Source organism: Anastrepha obliqua, chromosome 4 (assembly GCF_027943255.1).
Source record: "Anastrepha obliqua isolate idAnaObli1 chromosome 4, idAnaObli1_1.0, whole genome shotgun sequence".
NCBI lineage: Eukaryota > Metazoa > Arthropoda > Insecta > Diptera > Tephritidae > Anastrepha > Anastrepha obliqua.
This window is the reverse complement of record NC_072895.1, coordinates 80,428,325-80,450,803: the sequence shown is the minus strand read 5'-3', so window position 1 is coordinate 80,450,803 and position 22,479 is coordinate 80,428,325. Positions and strand designations below refer to the sequence as shown.

At 39.1% G+C, this 22,479-nt stretch overlaps 2 protein-coding genes and 1 long non-coding RNA gene across 3 annotated transcripts; 1 reads left to right on the top strand and 2 right to left on the bottom strand.

Moving 5' to 3' along the window:
- The first annotated feature begins 7,843 nt into the window (after positions 1 to 7,843).
- LOC129244539 (2-hydroxyacyl-CoA lyase 1) lies at positions 7,844 to 12,906 on the top strand. Its single transcript, XM_054882226.1, has 5 exons — positions 7,844 to 8,077; positions 10,410 to 10,605; positions 10,675 to 11,306; positions 11,376 to 11,983; positions 12,049 to 12,906. The coding sequence occupies exons 1-5, from the start codon at positions 8,027 to 8,029 to the stop codon at positions 12,266 to 12,268; spliced, it is 1,707 nt and encodes a 568-aa protein (XP_054738201.1). The 5' UTR covers positions 7,844 to 8,026; the 3' UTR covers positions 12,269 to 12,906.
- On the bottom strand, positions 8,634 to 10,210 carry LOC129244540 (uncharacterized). The gene is made up of 3 exons (XR_008582370.1): positions 10,010 to 10,210; positions 9,736 to 9,898; positions 8,634 to 8,737 (listed from the first exon to the last, which is right to left on the bottom strand). It is a non-coding gene; the product is annotated as an uncharacterized LOC129244540 (long non-coding RNA).
- LOC129244538 (EF-hand domain-containing family member C2) lies at positions 12,729 to 17,444 on the bottom strand. The gene is made up of 6 exons (XM_054882224.1): positions 16,984 to 17,444; positions 16,365 to 16,912; positions 16,026 to 16,296; positions 14,230 to 14,463; positions 13,655 to 14,170; positions 12,729 to 13,604 (listed from the first exon to the last, which is right to left on the bottom strand). Exons 1-6 carry the CDS (start codon positions 17,032 to 17,034, stop codon positions 12,942 to 12,944), a joined length of 2,283 nt encoding a protein of 760 aa, XP_054738199.1. The 5' UTR covers positions 17,035 to 17,444; the 3' UTR covers positions 12,729 to 12,941.
- Between the last annotated feature and the right edge of the window lie 5,035 nt (positions 17,445 to 22,479).

Sequence of the window (22,479 nt, the reverse complement as noted above, 5' to 3'; positions counted from 1 at the left end):
TCACCACTTTTAAAGCGTGCAAACCACTTCTGGCACGTTCGCTCAGCTAGAGCATGCTCACCATAAACTTCCACCAAGATACGATGACTTTCGGCTGCTTTTTTCTTCATATTAAAGAATTCCCCGCAAAAACACATTATTTGGCACGAAATTCGACATTTTCAAGTGTGGTAAAAATATTGTTGTTTACGCTTCAAATAAAAAACTTATACTTACGTTTGTGCCTTACGACAGTAGCTCTCCAATGAATGTTTGGAAATGTGGATCGATGGAATAATAATCAAGTTACGCCATCTGTTGTAAAACCGCACGAACTTATCCATAGACCATTTGGTGGCAAAAAAACGTAAAACGAGCATTTTTGGCGAAAAATTTCGCCATATTTGTAAGTCAAAAACAACCTTAAAAAAAATAAAATAAAAAAAAACAGTGTGGGGGGGAGGTATTTTTGATTTAGAAAACGTGTGCCAAATTTGAAAAGAATCGGTTGAATACTTTTGGAGTTGTGATTGGCACCGACTTTTAAGAAGTCGTTTCGGGAAAAACGCGTTTGAAAAAATGACTCTGAAAAATTATCGATGCTCCGCATTCGAGGTAGAGTGCCTACAAAGGCTATAACTTTGAGAGTTCTGCTCCGATCCACTTAAAATTTTGACACAACATTCTTGAAATGATTTACTATAAGATGAGTGAAGAAAAAATTTCGATTTTGTGACCCTATCCTCTGGGTTTCTTATTGAGGCAAACATTTTAAGTCGTCTGCATATACAATAATAGGTGCCTGACAAATGAAAAGCGTCTGCTAATATCATTTATAAACTATATGAAATAAAATTAGGAACGTATACAACAGCTTTAGGGTATACGGATCACTAAAATTAGTGGTAAAACGGCGAATAAAAACTAGGATAACATAGGATTTTGCAATGGTATGATTGATGTGGAGCTTTTCATAGCAGAAATACACTCGGAGGCTTGCCATTGCCCGCTGAGGGACGAAAAAAACGTTTTCTTCATTTTGGTCTTTCACCGAGATTCGAACCTACATTCTCTCTGAAATCCGAATGGTAGTCACGCACCAACCCATTTGGCTACGGCGGTCGATTTTATTTCATAGAAGAATGAAATTTATTTAGAAGGAATGTTACATTAACCCAATTTTCTTAGAAATATTTAAGTTTATATATATATAATTACTCCTTCTATTGGTACGCGGTCCCACATTAAACACACCCATTTCAATTCGGCGACAAATGGGTTAACTGCAAATACCTTAACAATAAAGTGCACGAGTCTCTTTTTTACTTAAAAACCGAATGTAAAAAACCTGGTGTTAATAAACAATAATTAGAGTTGCTGACAAATATTTGTAAGTTACGGATAAATGCGCATTTAAAACATTTGCTAATTAATAAAAAAAAAGTAAAAATATTAGAATGTTTGAAATGCGCAAAAAGTCAGTTTTTCAGTCGAACCACATTTTTATTGTATATAATGCATGAAGTTGAAATTCAGCTTTTAAAAATATGTATGTATGTACATATGTATGCAAGCACAAGTAAAGGGTGTTTTTTTTAGTGGTTAGGTTTTCAAGATGAAATAAAACGTATATAATTTAATGTTATGGCCAAGAATTTAGCTTTATTATAAAGATAAGGGTTTGCCAATATGTTTTAAAAATGATTTCGGGCAAGTGGCCGCCGCGGCTGGCTCGAATAAATTCCAGCCGAGAGGCCCAATTTTCGACCACTTTTTGCAGCAATTGGGGCCGTATGTCAGCAATAACGCGCCGAATATTCTCTTCCAAGACGTCAATCGTCTCGGGCTTATCTGCGTAGACAAGCGACTTCACATAGCCCCACAAGAAATAGTCCAGCGGTGTTATATCGCACGATCTTGGAGGCCACGCCACAGGTTCACGGCGCGAGATAATGCGCTCACCAAAAGTTTCCTTCAATAAATCGATTGTTGCGTTGGCTGTATGGCATGTAGCGCCGTCTTGTTGGAACCAAAGGTCGTCCACATCAACATCGTCCAATTCAGGCACGAAAAAGTCATTAATCATGGCTCTATAGCGCTCTCCATTGACTGTAACATTATGGCCGGCTTCATTTTTAAAGAAATATGGACCAATGATTCCCTCTGCCCATAGAGCACACCAAACAGTGACTTTTTGAGGATGTAACGGCGTCTCAGCAATGGCTTGTGGATTATGTTCACTCCAATTGCGACAATTTTGCTTATTGACATACCCATTCAACCAAAAGTGAGCTTCATCGCTGAACAAAATTTTCTTGTGAAAATTGGGATCGGTGGCCATCTCGTTTTGGGCCCAAATTTGCACGATTGGCAAACGTTGTTCAGGTGTAAGTCTATTCATTATGAAATGGCAAACCAAACTGAGCATAAATCAAGTGACAGCTGTCAAAAAGACCATCTACGAAAAAAGTAGTGCCAACTTGAAAACCTAACCTCTAAAAAAAACACCCTTTACAAGTGAAATTCATTAAGGTGACTTTTTTCAAACACTTTTGTCGCTTCGTTTACATACATATAGAATATTTACAAGCTGTAACTGCATAGTAAAGAAAAAGAAGTAGAAGTCGTTAGGTTCTCTTTTAAAAAAGTGTTCGTTTATTTCCCTAATTTATTTTAGTATTTTTAAAATACCGATATATTATTATTTTTTAATGCATTATGTTATTATATCTTTTAACTCGCCCTACTACTTAACGACTAAGAATAAGTTTTTAAATCTTAATTTGGCTTTCCTACTCAGCATTTACCTAGTAGATGATGTAGTTATGCAGAAAACTTCTTTTAGAAACTCTATGTTAAGTGAATAAAAGTTATTGGCTTGGCCAAGGCTTATACTCAATACTAGAACCAATATATTGTATTTGCAACCCCATCTACTACGTTCACTGCTTTATCTACTGGGGTCGTCCAATACAGCGAATTTTATGTTGTGAGTCTAATTCGTAAAATCGGTAAATTCACATTTGAGTGTGTGCGTATGCGACACGCTAAATTGCTGTTTCTTACCTATCTTACAGTTATTCCGAAAAAAAGATATATGTATATATATGTATATATATATATAAGATTTATATATATATATATATATATTTATATATATATATAAATGTTTAATAGCTTTTTTTACTTTTCAACCTCTATATTCTTGCTGTTTCATTTCACGAGGAAAAATAGTGGAACTTTCCTCCTACGAATAAAGTATACGCAATGGCAACTATAAAAAATCTATATTTGTTCTGGCGAAAAGTAATAGCTAGACATATCATCTTTCGTTTGATATTTATATTAAGATTGAGGATTGAGAAGAAAATTATTATTTTAAGGCAGTTTGGTGTTGGTAATTAATAGATATTTGTTGGGGCTTATTCTTTAACTTCATTAATCGAGCGTTCGTAAAATTCCGGATATTAAAAACAAAAGTATATAAAATTTATTTGAATATTTTATAGATTTAAAAACTACAGATACCAAGCTGGCCGCTTGCAAAAAGTTATTGAAGTTTGTGCGAAAATTAAAAATATTCGAATAGCTCCTAACTTAAACACCTGCAATGTATTACATTAACTTTGATCAGTACTCGTAAATAAAACTTAATGCGTTTGCCATTTTAATGGGAAAAACTGGGAAGTGACTAAAATTTTTTATTATTTATTTTATACTGGAAATTGGCACAGCTCGAGCAATGGATTGTTGCTCGATTTCAGATTTTGTGATTTGTTATTTATTTAGCTTCCTTGCTATTTTCAATTCATAATAGTATTAATTTCATAAATTTTGCAATTTTTTTATGTGGTTTGCTTATTGCTACGATTGTGAAATTGCTGCTAGGTTCTACGAGTACTACTCGAGTTGCAAGTTGCAATGAATGGAATATTGGATGCATCATCAGCTTTCTGTAATCGTAACTCCGAAAGAGGATTGATATCGTCGCAATCCCGTTCAGAAGCTTTTTCAAACAGTTTTTGGAACGATGACTGAAATGAAGTCGCAATAAGAGCATCCCATGCACTCTTGTATTTTTCAGGTCGATATTTCGTGACTCTTCGATAGTTTCTTCACGAGAAACAATGTGACTTAAGAGGGACGTTTTGTTGCTCAATTTAGTAAGCCGTTTTGATCCGTACAGTTTGGAGGAAAGCATGAATAAAGCGGAAGATTTTTAGCAATTTTTGATTCAAATTGAATTTGTATAAAAATGGGTTGATGGAGTAACTCTTATTTTATAATTCTCCTCAGATTTTTATCAATCGTATTCCATGCCTCTTTTCATAGTTTGCAACTCATTTTGGCGGCCGCGTGACTACCATTCGGAATTCACAGAGAGAACGTTCGTTCGAATCTCGGTGAAACACCAACATTTTTCAAATAGATGTCGCCCCTCGGTAGGCAATGGCAGAACCTCCGAGTGTATTTCTGCCATGAAAAAGCTCCTCGTAAAAATATCTGCCGTTCGGTGTCGGCTTGAAACTGTAGGACCTTCCATTTGTGGAACAACATCAAGACGCGCACCACAAATAAGGGGAAGAGCTCGGTCAAACACCCAAAAAGGGTGTACAATTCGAACCTACGTTTTCCCTGTGAATTCCGAACGGTAGTCACGCACCAACCCATTCGTCTACGGCAGCCGCCGTATCATTTTTAACGCTAAATATTGCTATTAATTCTTAATAATAATTTATAATAACATTTTTGTGTTATAACTTCTAAATTCAGTCCACGCACTTAGTCATTAGTACTTAGTCATTAGCACTTAATTTTAGCGTGGTAGCATGAGAAAACAACCCGTTTTCCTTTTATCTCGACCGGATTTCGACCGCGTAACAAACTTCTTTATGGACTGTTAATTTTTTTTAGTGCTAGTTATTGTTGCTCTATGCACGTGCAAGTTTTTAGCTAACGCATCAATGGAAGTTCCCAAATTTAATTTGTTCAGAATGTCAGCTTTTTCTTTTATTGTAGGCAGCGTATGCAAAGCAAATTTTACTGCAAAACTGTCATTTCTTCAGCAAATGAATTAGACGGTACTGCCCTGATTCATATCAGTACTTCAGCTGATTCAAATAAAAAAATGTCATTACCAGAATGACATCGTCGGTATTTCCCGGAATTTATTCTCAAAAATACAACCTAAAAAGATCAAAAGAGGAACACCAAACAAAAAATGTTGCAATTATCGAGGTATAAGTTTTCTAATGTCGCACGCATTGGTAGGTTGGTATGGTGGCTGCCACCATGACACACTTAGACCTGTCGTAGGTCTATTGCGATACCACTGGAACTTTTTCCTCACACCATCCATAACTATCCCGTGGCTTTTGTAAACGAGATTAACTTCGTTAGTTTAAGATGCGCTATATCCGCCACATTTGTTAAAAGTGCTCTACTAAGCCTGCAAAGTCTTCTTCTAGCTAATCCTTCCCTCTCACAAATGAGGTGTTTAATAGTTTCCTCTTATTTGTATTGTAGCAGATTCTACAATAATCATAGTATGGAACTCCCAGCCTTCCTGAGTGGTTACCTTTTAGACAATGACCGGTTAATACACCTATCAATGTTCTTGTATTCTCTCTATTGAGTTTTAGCAGGCATTTTGAACGACCACTGTTGAGTTTCGGCCATGTCAATTTGTTTAATTCACAATTTGCTTCATTTACTATTTTAATAGTTGTTCTGTCTATCAGTAATTTACAAGTGGCTATGGGCATAGGTATGAACGTTATATCCAATTTTGTATCTAGAGTTGTACCAATTCGAGCAAGTACATCTGCTTTGCAGTTTCCTGCTATATTCCTATGGCCTGGCATCCAAAAGGTCTACTTTTCAGTTTTAAGACCTGTCATTCAGAAGATTAGAACATTCTATGACTGTTTTTGACGAGTGCGTTTGGATTCTAGCGCTTTTATAGCGGCGACCGTCTGAGTAAATGAAGACTTTATTTGTGGATAATACTCTCGTATTTATCGCTGTAAGTCCTTCCTTAATAGCAGTGACTTCCGCTTGAAATACACTACAGTGATTGGATGGGCGGAATTATTGCTTTATCTCCAGTTTTTCGGAGTAGACCTCTCCACCTACTCTATTATCTAAATCGGTACAGAGTACGCAATGAAAAAATAACTGTGTCGTATCGAGTAGTATGCAGTTCAAGAAGCGATGAACTTTGTTGTGGAAAAACGATGGAAAGGCAGATCTAAATGTGTCTGTAGCGACAGCCAAGCTGCTCTTATGGCCTTAGACAGCCCTTTAACCACATCAGGGGTAGTGAAGTCCTGTAAATCCAGGCTGAACTATGTCGGTAGACATAATAGCCTGATGCTAACATGGGTCCCGGGACACGTGGGTATCGCGGGTAACGAGACCTCTGACTCCTTAGCTAAGATGGGCTCTGAGGCCAACTTCTTTGGCCCAGAGCCCGTTTTGCCACTCCCTTCTGCGGCCATCACGGCCACGGTTAGCAAATGGGTAACTACCACCCACAAGCAAGCTTGGCAGGCTGAGAGAGGCTGCAGATGGACAAAACTGATGTTACCTGTCATGTCCGATCGACTGTCGCAAACCCTTCTGTCATTAACACGTTCCCGCCGGCGCTGTTATTCATGGTATTCACCCACAGACGGCAACGTTTACATCTTTTCGCTCTATCGGAAGCGATTGCAGGTTATATAAAACGAAATTTTTTCATAAGGGTAGTCGTTTATGGCTTCTCATCTCATAGGTACCGTCTAATAAAGTACCATTGGTGGTACACGCCGTCCCATGAAGCAATCTTGTGCGGGCCACCGCTGGTATACGCAGCGTCATGAAGCAATCTTGTGCGAGCCAACGGTGGTACGCGCCGGCGTGAACGTGTTAAGCAGAGGGGGGTGCAGACGGCTGGTTGGACTGATGACGGGCTACTTTCTGTGGGCAAAGCACATGGAAAGGTTGGGCATCTCAGACAGTGTACTCTGCCCAGCTTGTGAATAGGAGGATGAGACGGCGGACCACTTCCGGTGTGTCTGCCCCGCCTTCGCTCGAATCAGGTTTGAGGTCTTTGGCACTGATGTGTTAAGAAGCGACCACCTTGGCTCCTTGGCACCACAACATCTACTCAGATTTCTTCGGAGATCGTGTAGATTTAAAGAAAATTAAAAGGGAATCCAAGTGTAGTGCAATGGACTCAATTAATGTCTGAGTGCTGCACTTGTCCCGACAAAAAAACAAAAAAAAAAAAAAGTGTGCAGTAATCGAGTTTCTACTGTATATCCGCGTAAAACTATGGATTTTATGAAGTAATGTTACATACGCAGTTTTTCAGGTGCTCATCAATTTAATTTGGCTCCTATTATTTAAATAAACGAAATTTGCGAACAATTGTTTCATAATTAATTAAAGTAAACTGGCATCAAACTAAACTAATTTTCTTTTCACCATATACCATACAATAATTTTTGTGGCGTTAACTTTTATATTGCCATGACTGTCGATCGAAAATTGTCGTTCTCAAATTCAAATTAGAAAATATTTGTGTTAGATGAAATTCATGGTTTTTGTTAAATATAATAAGTGATATAAAGCATTTGGTATTTCATAAATGTTTGAAATGGATTAATTTACATTTTCGCGTTGAATTTTTCTATTCACCGGTATTATATATGTATATGTATATCTTAAACAGTTTAGAGGCTTTCTCTGTACTGAGTTTTCACTTTACCAACTGCCCATACTTTCGGTGTTAAAAACGTTGGCAACGCTGAGTAACGATTATGTACTATCGATTGTTATCGGTTGTTTGTTGAGTGCTGGATGCAATGCTTTTGCATTTGGTTCAATTTCTTTCTGTCTGTCACATTCAGCTCAACTGATTCAACCATATATTTGTTTCTTATAGGGCATTTTGGCTAATAAGATAAAATAAAGTGCAATTAACTGAAAATACAAGCTAAACTTATTTAGCGTAACTACGAATTTTGTATAGTAAAGTAAAAATAGAAATATTCAAAGTGAAATGTCGGAAATTGAAGCAGTCCAAATTATCGCGGAGTCCCTAAAAGAGCAGGTGAGAATGTTACCAAAAGGGTTATGCCTTAGATTAGTGGAAAAGGGCACTCTTGCTTGAGAATATGAGATATATTACAGGTGGCATACAAGCACAAAACTTCATACGTACTATTTTGGGCTCTGGTTATCTTTGTACTTTATCAACAACAAAGATCGTTGATCAAAGTGCGCTTGTACAGTTTTTGTTTATGGTGGTCTTTGGCACGAATTGGAATATAAAGTTTTGCATACATATGCAGGTACTTACTTTTCGGTTAGGCGGATTAGATTAATAATAAAGAGGAGAGATTAAAGATTAATCTGTGCGATGAAACACCCCAAAATTCTTGATACGTTTTGTTGAAATTCAATACGAATTGGGCTTTGATTTTAACTTCAAGCAACTTCCTTTTATTTATCATGGAAATATGTACATATGCATATTTTAATATATTCAGATTATAAATACCTAACATCTCCTATGAAACAAGCACTGCGTCTGACGCTTTATCATTGTTTCGTGTCAATACTGTCCTAACAAAGTGATCTCTTCTATCATAAACATTCCCTATGACTGTTAGGGGAATGCCGCTGAAGTGACAGTCCTTGGCCGGATATAAATCCGTTCCGTTCCAGTGATTTGTTATTCTGTCTCCGTTTCCGTTCATCCTTCAGTAGCCTGAAAATAATAACAACAGGCTACGATTATGTGCCGCTAATATATTGAAATTCTCCATGAACACCAATAAGGATTTTACATCGTATGATAATATAGCCTTTAATTTATTTATTTATTTAATTATACAAACGCCAAACGGCAATATACTACATAGATTTAATTTATTCAAAAAAGGGAATAATTTATAATAATATAATAATACAGAGGGGGTATTTATTAGTTTGAGATAACAGTAAGACTAATATGTTAATAAATTGAGCAAACAAATTATGTTAGGTGCCGTTTAACAGCTGCAACAAATGCACCAATGGATCCGCCATAGAATTCCACGTCATTATTGAGTGTATTGACTAGATTCGCAATACGATTATGTGGGCCACCAATTACGTAATTTTTGCTTGACTTGACAGTTTTTAATAGGCGACGACGCCTCAGATGTAGGTTAGCCGGCGCAAATTCAAAGCAGGCTGCTGCGTCTGGAGCATCTATCAGGCCATTGAGTACTTTGTAAAAGAAAACTAAGTCTGTCACCTGTCGACGTCTTTGCAGTTCCTCGATTCCGTAATGAATGTAGATGTCATCAGTTGAGGTGCAGCCTTGAGGCTTATACCGGTGTGCTAAAGTCCTGCAGAACTTCCTTTGGACTGACTCGATGCGTTTGATCTGGTAATCTGTATATGGAGACCATATGACAGATCCGTATTCCAGGATCGGTCGTACGAGAGTGTTGAAGAGAGATATCAGCGTGTGCGGATTGGTGAAATCTTTGCTGGTCCTTGTTATGAAACCCAGAACTTTATTGGCTTGAAGCGTGATCTTATCTATGTGTTTACTAAAAGATAGCTTGCTATCCACAATGATGCCTAGGTCCTTGATATCCTCGGTTTCATGGATGTCATCATCATTTAACGTATACTTTGCGGCTTCACGGGTGTGTGACCTTGAATACGAGACCACAGCACACTTTTTAATGCAGTTTTTCTTTTCATTGTAGTTACCTTTACATCTGCACATCAAACTTTTATTTGTGCATTCAACAGTTTAACGTTTTGCTGGAATTTCCCAAGTACTTTCCAGCAGTCGTTACACAATAGTCTCTGTTTCTTACTATACAACATTTAACACGCACCAGTCCCTTGTGTCAATTTGATAAAAGTATCGCTTGATTTGGTGTAAAACATGTGAAGCACAAATAATATTTGTTGTTATTTTGCACTTATTTTTCAATGTATTTTCTTTTGATTTCTGTAAAAAATAAAACAATTCTCTTACCTTTCCTTTTTTTATCTCTTACATTGGATTTTTGATGTTGGTCAAATTGACTTTTTTGTCAGGGACTGATGTTAACCAGGTCGTATATATGCAGTTGCGCGCTTTCAACTCAAACCGGCTATACCAACTCAAAATATTTTGTGTTGTTGTTTTCCACGTGTTTTGTCGATACCTGGAGAAAATTTATGATTTTGTATGGCGAGCATTTAATGGCATCTTTGTAGAACTTTTAATCACAGCTATTGAGATTTTAACATCGGTGCATACCTAGGCGAATATTCGATTGGGTGGACGTGCCCAGCAATTCCTTTGAATATTTGCTCACATGGATTTATGCTTATTAGAATACAGTTTCACTTATTTAAATGTACATATATAATATTACGATTTTTTTTTTCAGGGTGTGGAGTATGTTTTCGGTATCATAGGAATACCTGTTATCGAGCTGTCAATGGCTTTTCAAGCGGCTGGCCTCAAGTATATTGGCATGCGTAACGAGCAGTCGGCGTGCTATGCCGCTCAAGCAATTGGTTATTTAACTGGTAAACCTGCCGTGTGCCTTGTAGTTTCGGGGCCGGGATTGCTCCATGTTACCGGTATGTTAGAGTTAGAATGAATCTGTAAGCAAAGACAAATCCCATCCGTTTTATTATATTTCTTTTCAGGGGGCATGGCAAACGCGCAAGTGAATTGTTGGCCGTTACTGGTGATCGCTGGTTCTACAAGCCAGGATCACGAAGGTATTGGCGGTTTTCAAGAATATCCCCAAGTTGAAATTTCACGTCCATACTGCAAGTATGCTGCACGTCCGCCTACCGCTTCGCTCATTCCACTTCACGTTGAGAAGGCTGTACGTTATGCGACGTACGGACGACCAGGCGTTTCTTATCTTGACTTCCCTGGAAACATACTACAATCACGTGTACAGGAGGATAAGATCTACAAGACATTGCCACTTTCTGCTCCACCCTTAGTATATCCGGCTCATGACGATGTTATACGCGCTGCCAATTTGTTGCGCTCTGCAAAACGGCCATTAGTTATAATCGGAAAAGGAGCCGCCTACGCTCACGCAGAGAATATATTGCGCCATTTTATTGAGAACACCAACTTGCCTTTCCTGCCAACGCCGATGGGCAAAGGTGTTGTGTCGGATGCTGCGCCACAGTGTGTCTCGTCTGCACGTTCTTTGGTATTGCAGCAAGCCGATGTTGTTTTACTGCTGGGCGCACGACTGAACTGGATTTTGCATTTTGGAAAACCGCCACGTTACAGTGCTGATGCCAAATTTATTCAGGTGCGAACTCTATTTTGCTTTGTGAAATTTGGTATTTACTTTATAAATTAACTATTTAAATTTGAAAAGGTCGACATTTGTCCTGAAGAGCTACATAACTCCGTTCAAGCATCTATTGCCATACAATCGGACATTAAACCATTTGCAGAGCAACTTTTTGAACAAATGAATGCAGTGAATTTCGAAATTCAGAGCGAAAATCCTTGGTGGGTGGATCTCGCCAACAAATGCAAGAGTAACCGTGAACAAGTGCGCAGCATGGCATTGGATACTGCCGCACCACTAAATTATTACACAGTGTTTCACCATCTGCGTGAATTAATACCACGCGATGCGATAATTGTTAGTGAGGGAGCCAACACCATGGATATTGGACGTTCAATGCTTTTTAATATTTTGCCACGTCACCGCTTAGATGCTGGCACTTTTGGTACCATGGGCGTTGGACCGGGCTTTGCTATTGCGGCAGCACTTTACTGTCGCGATCGTTTCCCTGGCAAACGTGTAATATGTGTGGAAGGTGACAGCGCTTTTGGGTTTTCTGGAATGGAGTTAGAGACAATGGTGCGCTATAAGCTTCCTATTACTATTGTCATTGTAAATAACAATGGTATCTATGGTGGTTTCGATCAGGAAACTTTCGATGCCATTCGAAATTCTGGCGATTTGTCACAAGTGTGAGTCAACTACGCAGTAGTTTTTTAAAATTGCATGCGCCTTATGTGCACGTTTATGATTACAGAACACCACCCTCAGCGTTGGGCGTGCAGGTGCGCTATGAAGAAATGATGAAAATGTTCGGGTTAAATGGCCACTTCTGCAAGGAGATACCGGAATTACAGGCTGCTCTAAGAGATGCACAAAAACTTACGGACAAACCAACAATCATCAATGTGGCGATAAGTCCGTCATCAGATCGCAAGCCACAGACGTTCAACTGGTTAACAGAATCAAAATTGTAGATATGTAAAAGCTGCATTTGTGCAACTGAATTGCAGCTAATCGCTCTATGTGACTATATAGTGAGCAATTGCTTTCATTCAGATATACATATATATATTTAATATTTAGGAGCATTGTTACAAAAGCAGTATTCTTCTTTTTACTGTGAAATTGCATTTTTGTATTCTGTGTGTTAAAAGTAACACTTAATTCTACAACCGTTATTACTGCGGAGTAACAATGCTCAAGTATTGTATTTTATATCACTTAAATTCTTATTTTCTAACATTCCAAATGCTTTGAAACTTGCGCATATCAACTGCCAAGCAATGACTCTTACGATCTTACAGCGGCCAGAGTTTAAAAAGTGTCATTCTGAAAATTTCGTATTTCATACGTTTTACGCGTTAGGGGCATTGCTTGGTTTTCGATATAATGTAAATGTATTTATGCATCCTTTAAAATGTGTTTAAAAAAATATTAACGCTTCTAAATTATTTAGCAAAATTTTTAATAGCGCATTATTGATATGTGAACACAATATGGAGTGATAGGTTTCTAATACAGGGCTATTATTTTCATTTACAAAGTAATTTTACTCTAAAAAGAGGTTTTTGGTAATGTAAGTGCGATAGAAAATTAAATCTTATATAAATTATGATATGCCTTTTTCCTGTCCCCATAGTTTCGACGTTAAACAACGGGCTCTTCCTTAGGCTTTGTTTCCTCATCGAGCCCCAAATGCTGCAGGAAACAGGTGATATTCACTAAACGACCCTTATGCAGGAACGGTATCTTGGGGCATAGTTCGAAGTTGATATTCATCGGGGCTATGTCAGGCACTTTGCCACAACCCATATCTATGAAGTTTAGGAAGTCGCACACCTCCACCTCGCCGCAGTCGTTATGGTTCAAAACAAGCAGCAGATCATCCACCAGTTCTGGCACGAACGGCAAACGACAGCCCTTTATCGTGGAGCGTAATTTAGTTTCGGATAGGAATGGCTTGTTAAGTGGGTTGATGTGGTGTAAATGCTCTTTCAGTTCGTCCATTGCATTCCATAGGTAACGCTTCAACTCCAAATGAACAGCAGCGCGCACTGTTTCCCGGTTGCACGACTGGGGCGGCGCTTTTTCCGCCGAAAAGTAACGGCAAACGGTTATTATTTCGTGGTTGGTGATGTCGTCGTTCAAAAGATTAATGAGTGCGCGCTTAAGTGAATCAAATCCAATGAATTTAACATCTTTAATCGACTCGGCGCCCTCGGGCAAGCACTGGCACAGGAAGGATTTGTAGTCCGCCTTTGCCGCTTCACGGATTTTCGCCATTATTGTTTTAATATCAGCCATTGGGTACTAGAAGTAAAATATGAAAAAAGCTGTATCAAAAGTTGTGCACTACCCACCTCATACGGATGGTGTTCCATGTATATGAGAGTGTACTCATCGGCGGATACAATGTGGAATATGTGATCTTTAAGACTCATTGTGGCACCGATATAGAAATTATATGGTTGATAGCATTGCGGACGCTTTGAGGTGAATTTTTCCTGCCCCGGCAGTGGTATTCTGGTACGCTTCATAAACTCGCCCCCAAGGAAGCCAGAGTTGCGTTCGGCAATTTCAAAGATTTGTATTGTGTCATCGGATAAGTAATAGGAAATGACGAATATGCGTTCACAGTTCTCGCGTATGGTGGATAGCAATTTTGCGCCAAATCGTAGTACATAACGATCCAGTTTGATGAATTTCTTGAAGTCCGACTGTGGCGGCTTAGGCTCCACTGATATGCAATTACCCTCAGAGTCCTCATATGAACCCCAACCATTGTAAGGCGGCAATATTCGTTCCTTTTGCTTAGTCGGCGCACAGTCGTCGCCACGCAATGGTATTGGTGCAGGGGTGAAGTCCTCGATTCCATACTTAAATCAGAAAGAATATAAGTGTATATTTCGGAAAATACTGGAAATATGATACAAACTCGTTTTCTGTAATACTCCTGGGTATACTCATCGCAATCGGTGAGGACAACGGCACGCCCATAAACGTTTAGAACTGTGCCAATTTGGAGATCGCGATCAGCATAGTAGAGTACCTCCTTCTCGCCCATATTTAGGGGATCGAGGGTGTAGCGGACATTTCGCATGCTTGTGCCCAAGACATTCAAAAGCGTTTGAGGGGTTTCTTGACCTGGTAGCGGAAGTCCATTAAATTCCTATAAATGAAATATGCTTTGAAAACAACTGTAATAAAGGTAAACCGAATTTGTATAACAACGGCAGGGAATGGGAATAGCTAGCCGACAGATGCCCTCTCCTCTACGAAGTTGCGACTGTTAATCATTCTAAGTACAGAGATGCCCTTCTGAGTGCGTTTCTTTGTTTGTGTTTGCGCGTGCCTTTGTATTCGTGTCATGTTTGTCAAAACTATCTGCTACCATGGAACTTTAGAGCCTGTGCAGAATAGTTCTTTCACGCCCTACAACAAATGCCCTCTGTTCATCGAGAAAGGGCTTTGCTTCTCAATTGCCTGCACCTGATCTTTCTAACGCAGAAGAGTTTTTCCTCTTCCTCTGCTACCACCAGCTGCCATCGCATCGAATACTCGGGGCCGGAGCGTTTGTACCCTATCTATTTCGTCGTAAAACTCATACAGCTCATCGTTCCAACGTCTGCGATATTCGCCGTCACCAACGTGCAAAGGTTCAAAAATCTTCCACAGAATCTTTCTCTCAAACACTCCAAATGACGCCTCATCGGATGTTGTCATCGTCCAAGCTTCTGCGCCAAGACGGGCATGATGAGAGCCTTGTAGAGTGTTAGTTTTCCTCGTCGAGAGAGAACTTTACTGCTCAGTTGCCTACTTAGTTCAAAGTAGCACTTGTTGGCAAGAGAGATTCTCCGTTGGATTTCAACGCTGACATTGTTATCGGTGTTAATGCTGGCTCCTAGATAAACAAAGTCTTTAACAAACTCGAAATCATAACTGCCAACAGTGACGTGGGTGCCGATAAGCGAGCACGTCGAGTGTTTGTTTGATGACAGGAGGTACTTCGTTTTGTCCTCGTTCACGACCAGACCCAATCACTCTGTTTCTTTATCCAATTATCGGCTTCTTTACTTAAGAGTATTTTCCAGGACTTGACGTGATGTGGCCTGTTAACTTCCTTATTAAAACAGCTCCGCCCATATATCATCAATTAATGTTCTCACCACGTCTTGGACAAGTGGAAGGACGATAATTTTATGCTAGAAGTGTTCCGTTTTTGAGTGTACCAAGGTCGTCTTTTTGTGCATGAAGTGGTGCCAGTTTTGTAGTGGTCGTTGTAGTGGGATACGGTACACTAGACAGGGCTAGTTTACTGGGGCGTCAGCCTTTGGTCGGGAAAAACTCGAATCATTCCGGTAACGTAGAACCGGCTGCCATGGGAATGGTCGTTGTTGTCTTTGCGGGAGCCATCAACACTTGTGGAGTTTATTATCTGCTGTTTTTAGATATTTTACTTTTCAACTGGTCCTAGACTGCATGCAAAGCTTATGCACATTCCAGTAATGCGGATTTTAAAATGGACACAATTGAGCGCGCCCTGGAATGGGCGAATGACCGAAGCTAGAAGTTGTGAGTTGCTTGCATCGTATTCAAAATAAACTCAATGGGATACTCCAACTGGGGATTATCCATAATTCATTGGCGTAAATTTCCCCGCACAAAATCATCGTTAATACATTTGAGGACCTACATAAATTAGTAACATTTTAGCCCCTACTTAATGCTTACCCTTGGGAGTTTGCCTCGTTTGAGAAAAAGTGATGGACCTTCACGGCCTGAATTACGTGGGAAAATTTCCTTTATGTCCATTGTATCGTCGGCCAAGTAATAACATATTTCCAATTTTCGCACATCGCCAAACTCCGAACGATCATCCCAATAACCGTGAAACTTGAGTACTTTTCGATCGAATGCTAAAAACTGCGCGAATGGATGCTTTTTTGGAGGTTGATTGTGGGTCTTCTTCCCTGACCGCTTCCGCATTTCAGTCGTGGGGTCTCTGAAAATGAAATAAACCTTTACCGACGAAAAAACTTTATAGACAAATATGCAAATATATTCTCATACACTGGCATATCGACCGGATCAGGTACGGCTATACCAGAACGATTCAAGAACTGGCGAGTGAAAATATCACAATTCGTTATATGGTATTTGCGATCGAATATTTCTATTGTTGTGTCAACATTCAAGTCCAATATCGAGATGAATTCATTTTGGCATGGTGGGGGTTTCGGTATACGCTGACGATGCACTAAACAACCTTGTGGTATGCCAGAGTTATCAATTTTCGGTTCAGTGATTTGCATGGTGCCATCTTCGAGGTAGTACATAATTTTTACTTTTCGTACTTGATAAGGCGCATTGTAAACCTCATGCAAAGTTTCCTTGAAAAACGCGTCGAAACCGAGCACTTTCTTGTCGTAGGCAATCCATGGCGGCAGTTTAGGACCAGTCTGTGGAGGATAGAATGAAGGTGTGGCCGTGGGCGGGCAATTTATGTCAATGCACATGCCGCCCGCATCCACCATGGCGGGCGTTTGGCGATCGTTTAGCATGCTGATGCCTTGGAAATTCATTAAGCTCTGGGGCTTCGGGTACTTCGTGCGGGACATCTGGAATATATGTACATATGTATGTATGTATGTATATTTATGCATATATGTAAATTCTTATAGACACTTACATCCCGGAACGTGGTGCCAGGCAAAAATGGCATTCCTGGTATGCGTAACATCTTTTTTGTTTTTTATGTTTTTGGGTTTAAAAAATCGCGAAATTGGTACAAAATGTTTCTTTGTAAAAAATCAATATAAAAATATAAGCAGACGTTTAAAATTTCTTCCTTTACAAATTTCGTAATATGTTACAAGGCCAGCGAGCAAAAATATGTACATATGTAAGTACATATGTTTCCTTCGTTTTAGTGAATTTTTATAAATACTTTTGATATTTTTTAACGCTATTTGTGTCAGATATTTGTTTTGCCTTTTGTTTGCGTATTTTCTCGCCGCTGCTGGGGATTCCGTACTGGCAAACCAAATAAATGGCAAAATAAAGTAATAAATATGGACTAAACAATTGGACCGGCACTATAGCAATGAGGGCGCACATGCGAGGTGGCCCATTGTCGGTTGCTATGACTACGTGGGTTGGCTTCGTCAAGGGTTGCTGTTTGAAGGGTTCGGGGGAAGGATGAGTTTTAGAGTGCAATGTGGTCAACAGGTAAATAAACAAGGTTGCGGTGACATCTGTATGTATGTATGCCTACTTGTATGGGAATTACGTGCGAAATTTAGAACTGCAACAGTATTTGTATTGTATTAAGTATACAGTACCGGACAAAAAAGGAAGGCACCTTAAACATTTATTATTTCGATTTATTTATAAACAAGTATTTAGTGGAGGATGGGAAATATTTTTAAAACTAAATGCGAAACAATAGAAATCTCTTTCTTTTTCTGTAGTTTTTTTCTTGTAGTTTCTCCTTCGCTTTTTATAGGGTGTTTTTTTTAGAGGTTAGGTTTTCAAGATGAAATAAAACGTATATAATTTAATGTTATGGCCAAGAATTTAGCTTTATTATAAAGATAAGGGTTTGCCATTATGTTTTAAAAATGATTTCGGGCAAGTGGCCACCGCGGTTGGCTCGAATAAATTCCAGCCGAGAGGCCCAATTTTCGACCACTTTTTGCAGCAATTGGGGCCGTATGTCAGCAATAACGCGCCGAATATTCTCTTCCAAGACGTCAATCGTCTCGGGCTTATCTGCGTAGACAAGCGACTTCACATAGCCCCACAAGAAGCGGTGTTATATCGCACGATCTTGGACGCCACGCCACAGGTCCTCGGCGCGAGATAATGCGCTCACCAAAAGTTTCCTTCAATAAATCGATTGTTGCGTTGGCTGTATGGCATGTAGCGCCGTCTTGTTGGAACCAAAGGTCGTCCACATCAACATCGTCCAATTCAGGCACGAAAAAGTCATTAATCATGGCTCTATAGCGCTCTCCATTGACTGTAACATTATGGCCGGCTTCATTTTTAAAGAAATATGGACCAATGATTCCCTCTGCCCATAGAGCACACCAAACAGTGACTTTTTGAGGATGTAACGGCGTCTCAGCAATGGCTTGTGGATTATGTTCACTCCAAATGCGACAATTTTGCTTATTGACATACCCATTCAACCAAAAGTGAGCTTCATCGCTGAACAAAATTTTCTTGTGATGCGTCGCGCGAACCGAACCATTATTTTCGTAATAAATTTGCACGATTTGCAAACGTTGTTCAGGTGTAAGTCTATTCATTATGAAATGGCAAACCAAACTGATCATAAATCAAGTGACAGCTGTCAAAGAGACCATCTACGAAAAAAGTAGTGCCAACTTGAAAACCTAACCTCTAAAAAAAACACCCTTTATAACGGCTTTTATTGGTTCGGGCATGGAATAAACAATCAATCGTAGAAGTTATATATCAGATATCTAGAATTAGCCAGGTATACCGTGTTGCATATTACCAGGGAAGGCTTCGGGAGAGGAAAGTGACGTCATCTAAAAACTTCTACTTACCCAGCTATCCAGAGATGATATCACTAAAGTCATCAAATTCGAAGAGAAGTTCAGAATTGAACTGGACGATAAGTTAAACTAGAGTAGACCTGAATTTGAAAGGAAACTCCAGGAGTGTACCCTGCACTGGTGCACAGATGGCTCGAAAGTATGGCAGAAATTTCCGTAAGCAGCGAATTGCTATTCTGAGTGACAGTCAGACGACACTCAAGGCTCTTTCAGCCTGTGAGATGAAGTCCCCACTGGTCCTTGAGTGTATCGAGAAACTGAATATACTAGGAACGTACAATCGCATCCAGGACACAGAGGTACAAAGGGAACAAAGCAGCGGACGCATTGGCGAGAGAGGCTACTGCCTCGCCATTAATAGAACCCATTAATTGCTGTGGGAAAACACACCGTTAAGGAGAAGCTTAGGAGTGAAAAGATAGGGGGCTAAGGAAGGTTTACTGGCATCAAACTAACAAACATCTTTGCCAACCGCAGTCAGAAGAAAGGCAGGTATGCTCAATCCGACTGGATGAGGTACTGTGGTGAGTAGAGGGCTCAAAAGACCATGAGGTGGAAGTACAAACCTCGTAAAAAATCTATCTATCTATCTTTATTTCGATACCGTTAATCCAAACGTCTTAAATTGTTTGGTCAAGCTCTGATAAAGTCCATAGTCTCGGATTTGTTACCCATATTTTCATAATTTGCCAGTGGCTCTCTAAGGATATGATACCCACCACCAATCCAATGATATAATACCCACCCTTGCTAAATATTTTTTACGACATTCCGAGGGACCCGAAAAGGTCAATTTTGGATTCGTCCGAAAATATTATTTTTCTCAATCCTCTTTGGCCCTGTTTTCCTTGCAGGTTAGTTTATAGGACACGTTTTTGTCGCATTTTAACAGTCATAAGTGGATTTTTGGTAGGAGACATCACGTAATTTCGTCTCCATCAAAAACTCACTTCTGATGTCTTCAGCTGTTTTGAGTCGGTCCTCAATGTTAACTTGTTTAATTCATTTGAGTGTGGTTTTTAAATAAATAAATAAAAAAATGCCGACAGTAGTTTTGGTGAAACTTATTTTTTGCGAATTTTGCGTTTACTTAATTTTTGAGATCGTAAAGTCAGAATTTGTTGCCTTATCAACTACAGTCAAATTTGTATTTTTTACACTGCTCATTTTATTTACAGCCGTGTGTCATTTTAAGAAATTAAAAAGAAGCATTTAATTGTAGCTAAATAATTTTCATACTTGTCATTAACAAATACTTACTTTTAAAAGGTGATCAATTTAGAGGTATCGGATTTTAAATGAAAATAAAACAATGAAAATTCAAATTGAATGGGCAATCTTAATTTTTTTTTGTGTAGAACCATTCGAAACATTTATTTTTTAAAGATAATCCCTTTCAACTGTTGACCGTAACTGCGCCTTAATTCGGCCATCCGTAAATACCAATTTTGAATTACTCGCTGGAAGACCGCGGTCAGCATCTCATAAATAACTGTAGTAATGTTGGCTTCCAATGCCTCAATCAAGGCTGGTTAACCACAAAGCATTTAGTCTTTACATATCTCATAAATAAATGTCCAAAGGTGTGATACAACTCGATCTTGATGGTCAATCCACTGGTCCGAGGCGAGAGATAAATGGCTCCCCGAAACGATGACGCAGTAAATCCATTGTTTCACGGGCTGTACGGAAAGTAGCACCGTCTTGTTAGAACAAACAACAACGTTTTGTGAAGATCACGGGCTTCGATTTCTGGCATCAAAAAGTTGTTTATTATGGCCAGCCTCGTTTTTGAAGAAACGATTCGTCACCAGTTATGGCCGATGATTCCTCCAGCCCATAGGCCGCATCAAACTGTTGTTCTCAATAGATGACTGTTCTTGAATGGATTCAGGCTGTTCTTTAGCCCAAATATGGCAATTTTGTTTATGACGTAACCATTAAGCCTAAAATGGGTCTCATTGCTGAACAACATAAGTTGGTCTGAGCGCGCGCTGAACACTTTTCATAATTTTACGATTTGTAAACGTTGTTGTTTCATCTTTCCATGATGAAATGCTAATGAATACTGAAAAAAATTATGTATTTGTTTTTCTTTTTTTGGGCGAACATGGGGTCGTCGTTTTACAGTTTCATATCCATTTACATTCGGATCTTAGAGTTATATATATATCGATGTTTTTGGCTTGAGGAGACAATTTTTTTGCTTCAAGGTTCATTGGATCTCAATTCCTATCACTCTAATGCACGTAAATTAAAGCTCGCCAAATGTTAGGCAATCACAATTCCATGATTTTTAATTAAAATATATAAAAAAAATGAGTATATGCGGTTATATAGCTTTTTAAATTTTAGTGTGAGTTCAGGTGCACGAAGTTCCTGCAATTTTGCTGTTAATTTTTTATACTTTTTTCTTTGGCGGTGCTGCACATTTTCTGAGCATACCTAACAAAGCACACTTTTTTATGGATAAATGCACACTGTCAAGGAAAAAAGTATAAAAAATAAGCAAGGGTTTTTGGCAACTTTCAGTATATCTAACTAAAATTTTACAAGTTTTTAAACTGCATAACAAAAAATCTTTTCAGAAACTCTAATTAAAATCTGAGGAAAATTAAAGCAAACTTTTGGAATTTTTTAAATTTGTATATAAAATTTGAAAATTGGATTTACGAGGTGTGTTCAAAAAGTATAGCGAATTTTTTGTTTTTTCAAAAGTTATTTATTTATTCATTAATAAAATAGATATTCCCTTCAAAGTAATCCCCATGAGATATTATGCACTTATGCCAACGTTTTTTCCAATCTTCGAAGCACTTCAAAATATCATATCTTTTTATGTTGTTCAGCTCCTCTTTCGATACCGTCTTTATCTCGTCAACCGTGCGTTGTCTTTTCATGGGCCTCTTCAGTTTCGGGAACAAGAAAAAGTCACAAGGGCCAGATCTGGAGAATACGGTGGCTGTGGCATCATTAGTGTGTTGTTCTTGGTCAAAAAGTCGCGCACAAGCAACGATGTGTGAGCAGGGGAGTTATTGTGATACAAGAGTCAATTTTTGTTTTTCCACAAATCCGGGCGTTTCTGGCGGATTGCTTCGCGCAAATTACGCATAACTTGCAGGTAATATTCCTTATTGATCGTTTTACCCTGTGGCAAGAGCTCATGTAGCACAACGCCCCTGCAATCGAAGAAAGCAGTAAGCAAAACTTTTACATTCAACCGAACTTGGCGCGCTTTTTTCGGTCTTGGCTCGTGCGGCACCTTCCATTGAGATGATTGAGCCTTGGTTTCCACGTTATAACCATAAACCCACGATTCGTCACCAGTTATGACCCTCTGGAGCAAATTTGGGTTGTCGCGGACAGAGTCCAACATCTCATTAGATGCCACTTTTGGGCGAAATTGAGCAGTTTTGGTATCAATTTTGCGGCGATCCGTCTCATGCACAAATCAAATCGTTATGTCTAGGTCCTCAGCAACTTCTCTAACGGTGATTCGACGATTGGCCAATACCATTTTCTTCACTTCATCAATTGTTTCGTCTGTTGTTGAAGTGATCGGGCGTCCGGCACGCTTTTCGCCGTTCACATCTTCTCGG

What these genes read in the sequence shown, in the direction of transcription:
- LOC129244539 (XM_054882226.1), top strand. Translation starts at nt 8,027, where the DNA reads ATGTCGGAAATTGAAGCAGTCCAAATTATCGCGGAGTCCCTAAAAGAG. An exon ending in CGGAGTCCCTAAAAGAGCAG is followed by an intron (nt 8,078 to 10,409) that starts GTGAGAATGTTA and finishes TTTTTTTTTCAG; the next exon opens with GGTGTGGAGTATGTTTTCGG. An exon ending in CTGATGCCAAATTTATTCAG is followed by an intron (nt 11,307 to 11,375) that starts GTGCGAACTCTA and finishes AAATTTGAAAAG; the next exon opens with GTCGACATTTGTCCTGAAGA.
- LOC129244538 (XM_054882224.1), bottom strand. Translation starts at nt 17,034, where the DNA reads ATGTTACGCATACCAGGAATGCCATTTTTGCCTGGCACCACGTTCCGG. An exon ending in CTGGCACCACGTTCCGGGAT is followed by an intron (nt 16,913 to 16,983) that starts GTAAGTGTCTAT and finishes CATATATTCCAG; the next exon opens with ATGTCCCGCACGAAGTACCC. An exon ending in GATCCGGTCGATATGCCAGT is followed by an intron (nt 16,297 to 16,364) that starts GTATGAGAATAT and finishes TTTCATTTTCAG; the next exon opens with AGACCCCACGACTGAAATGC.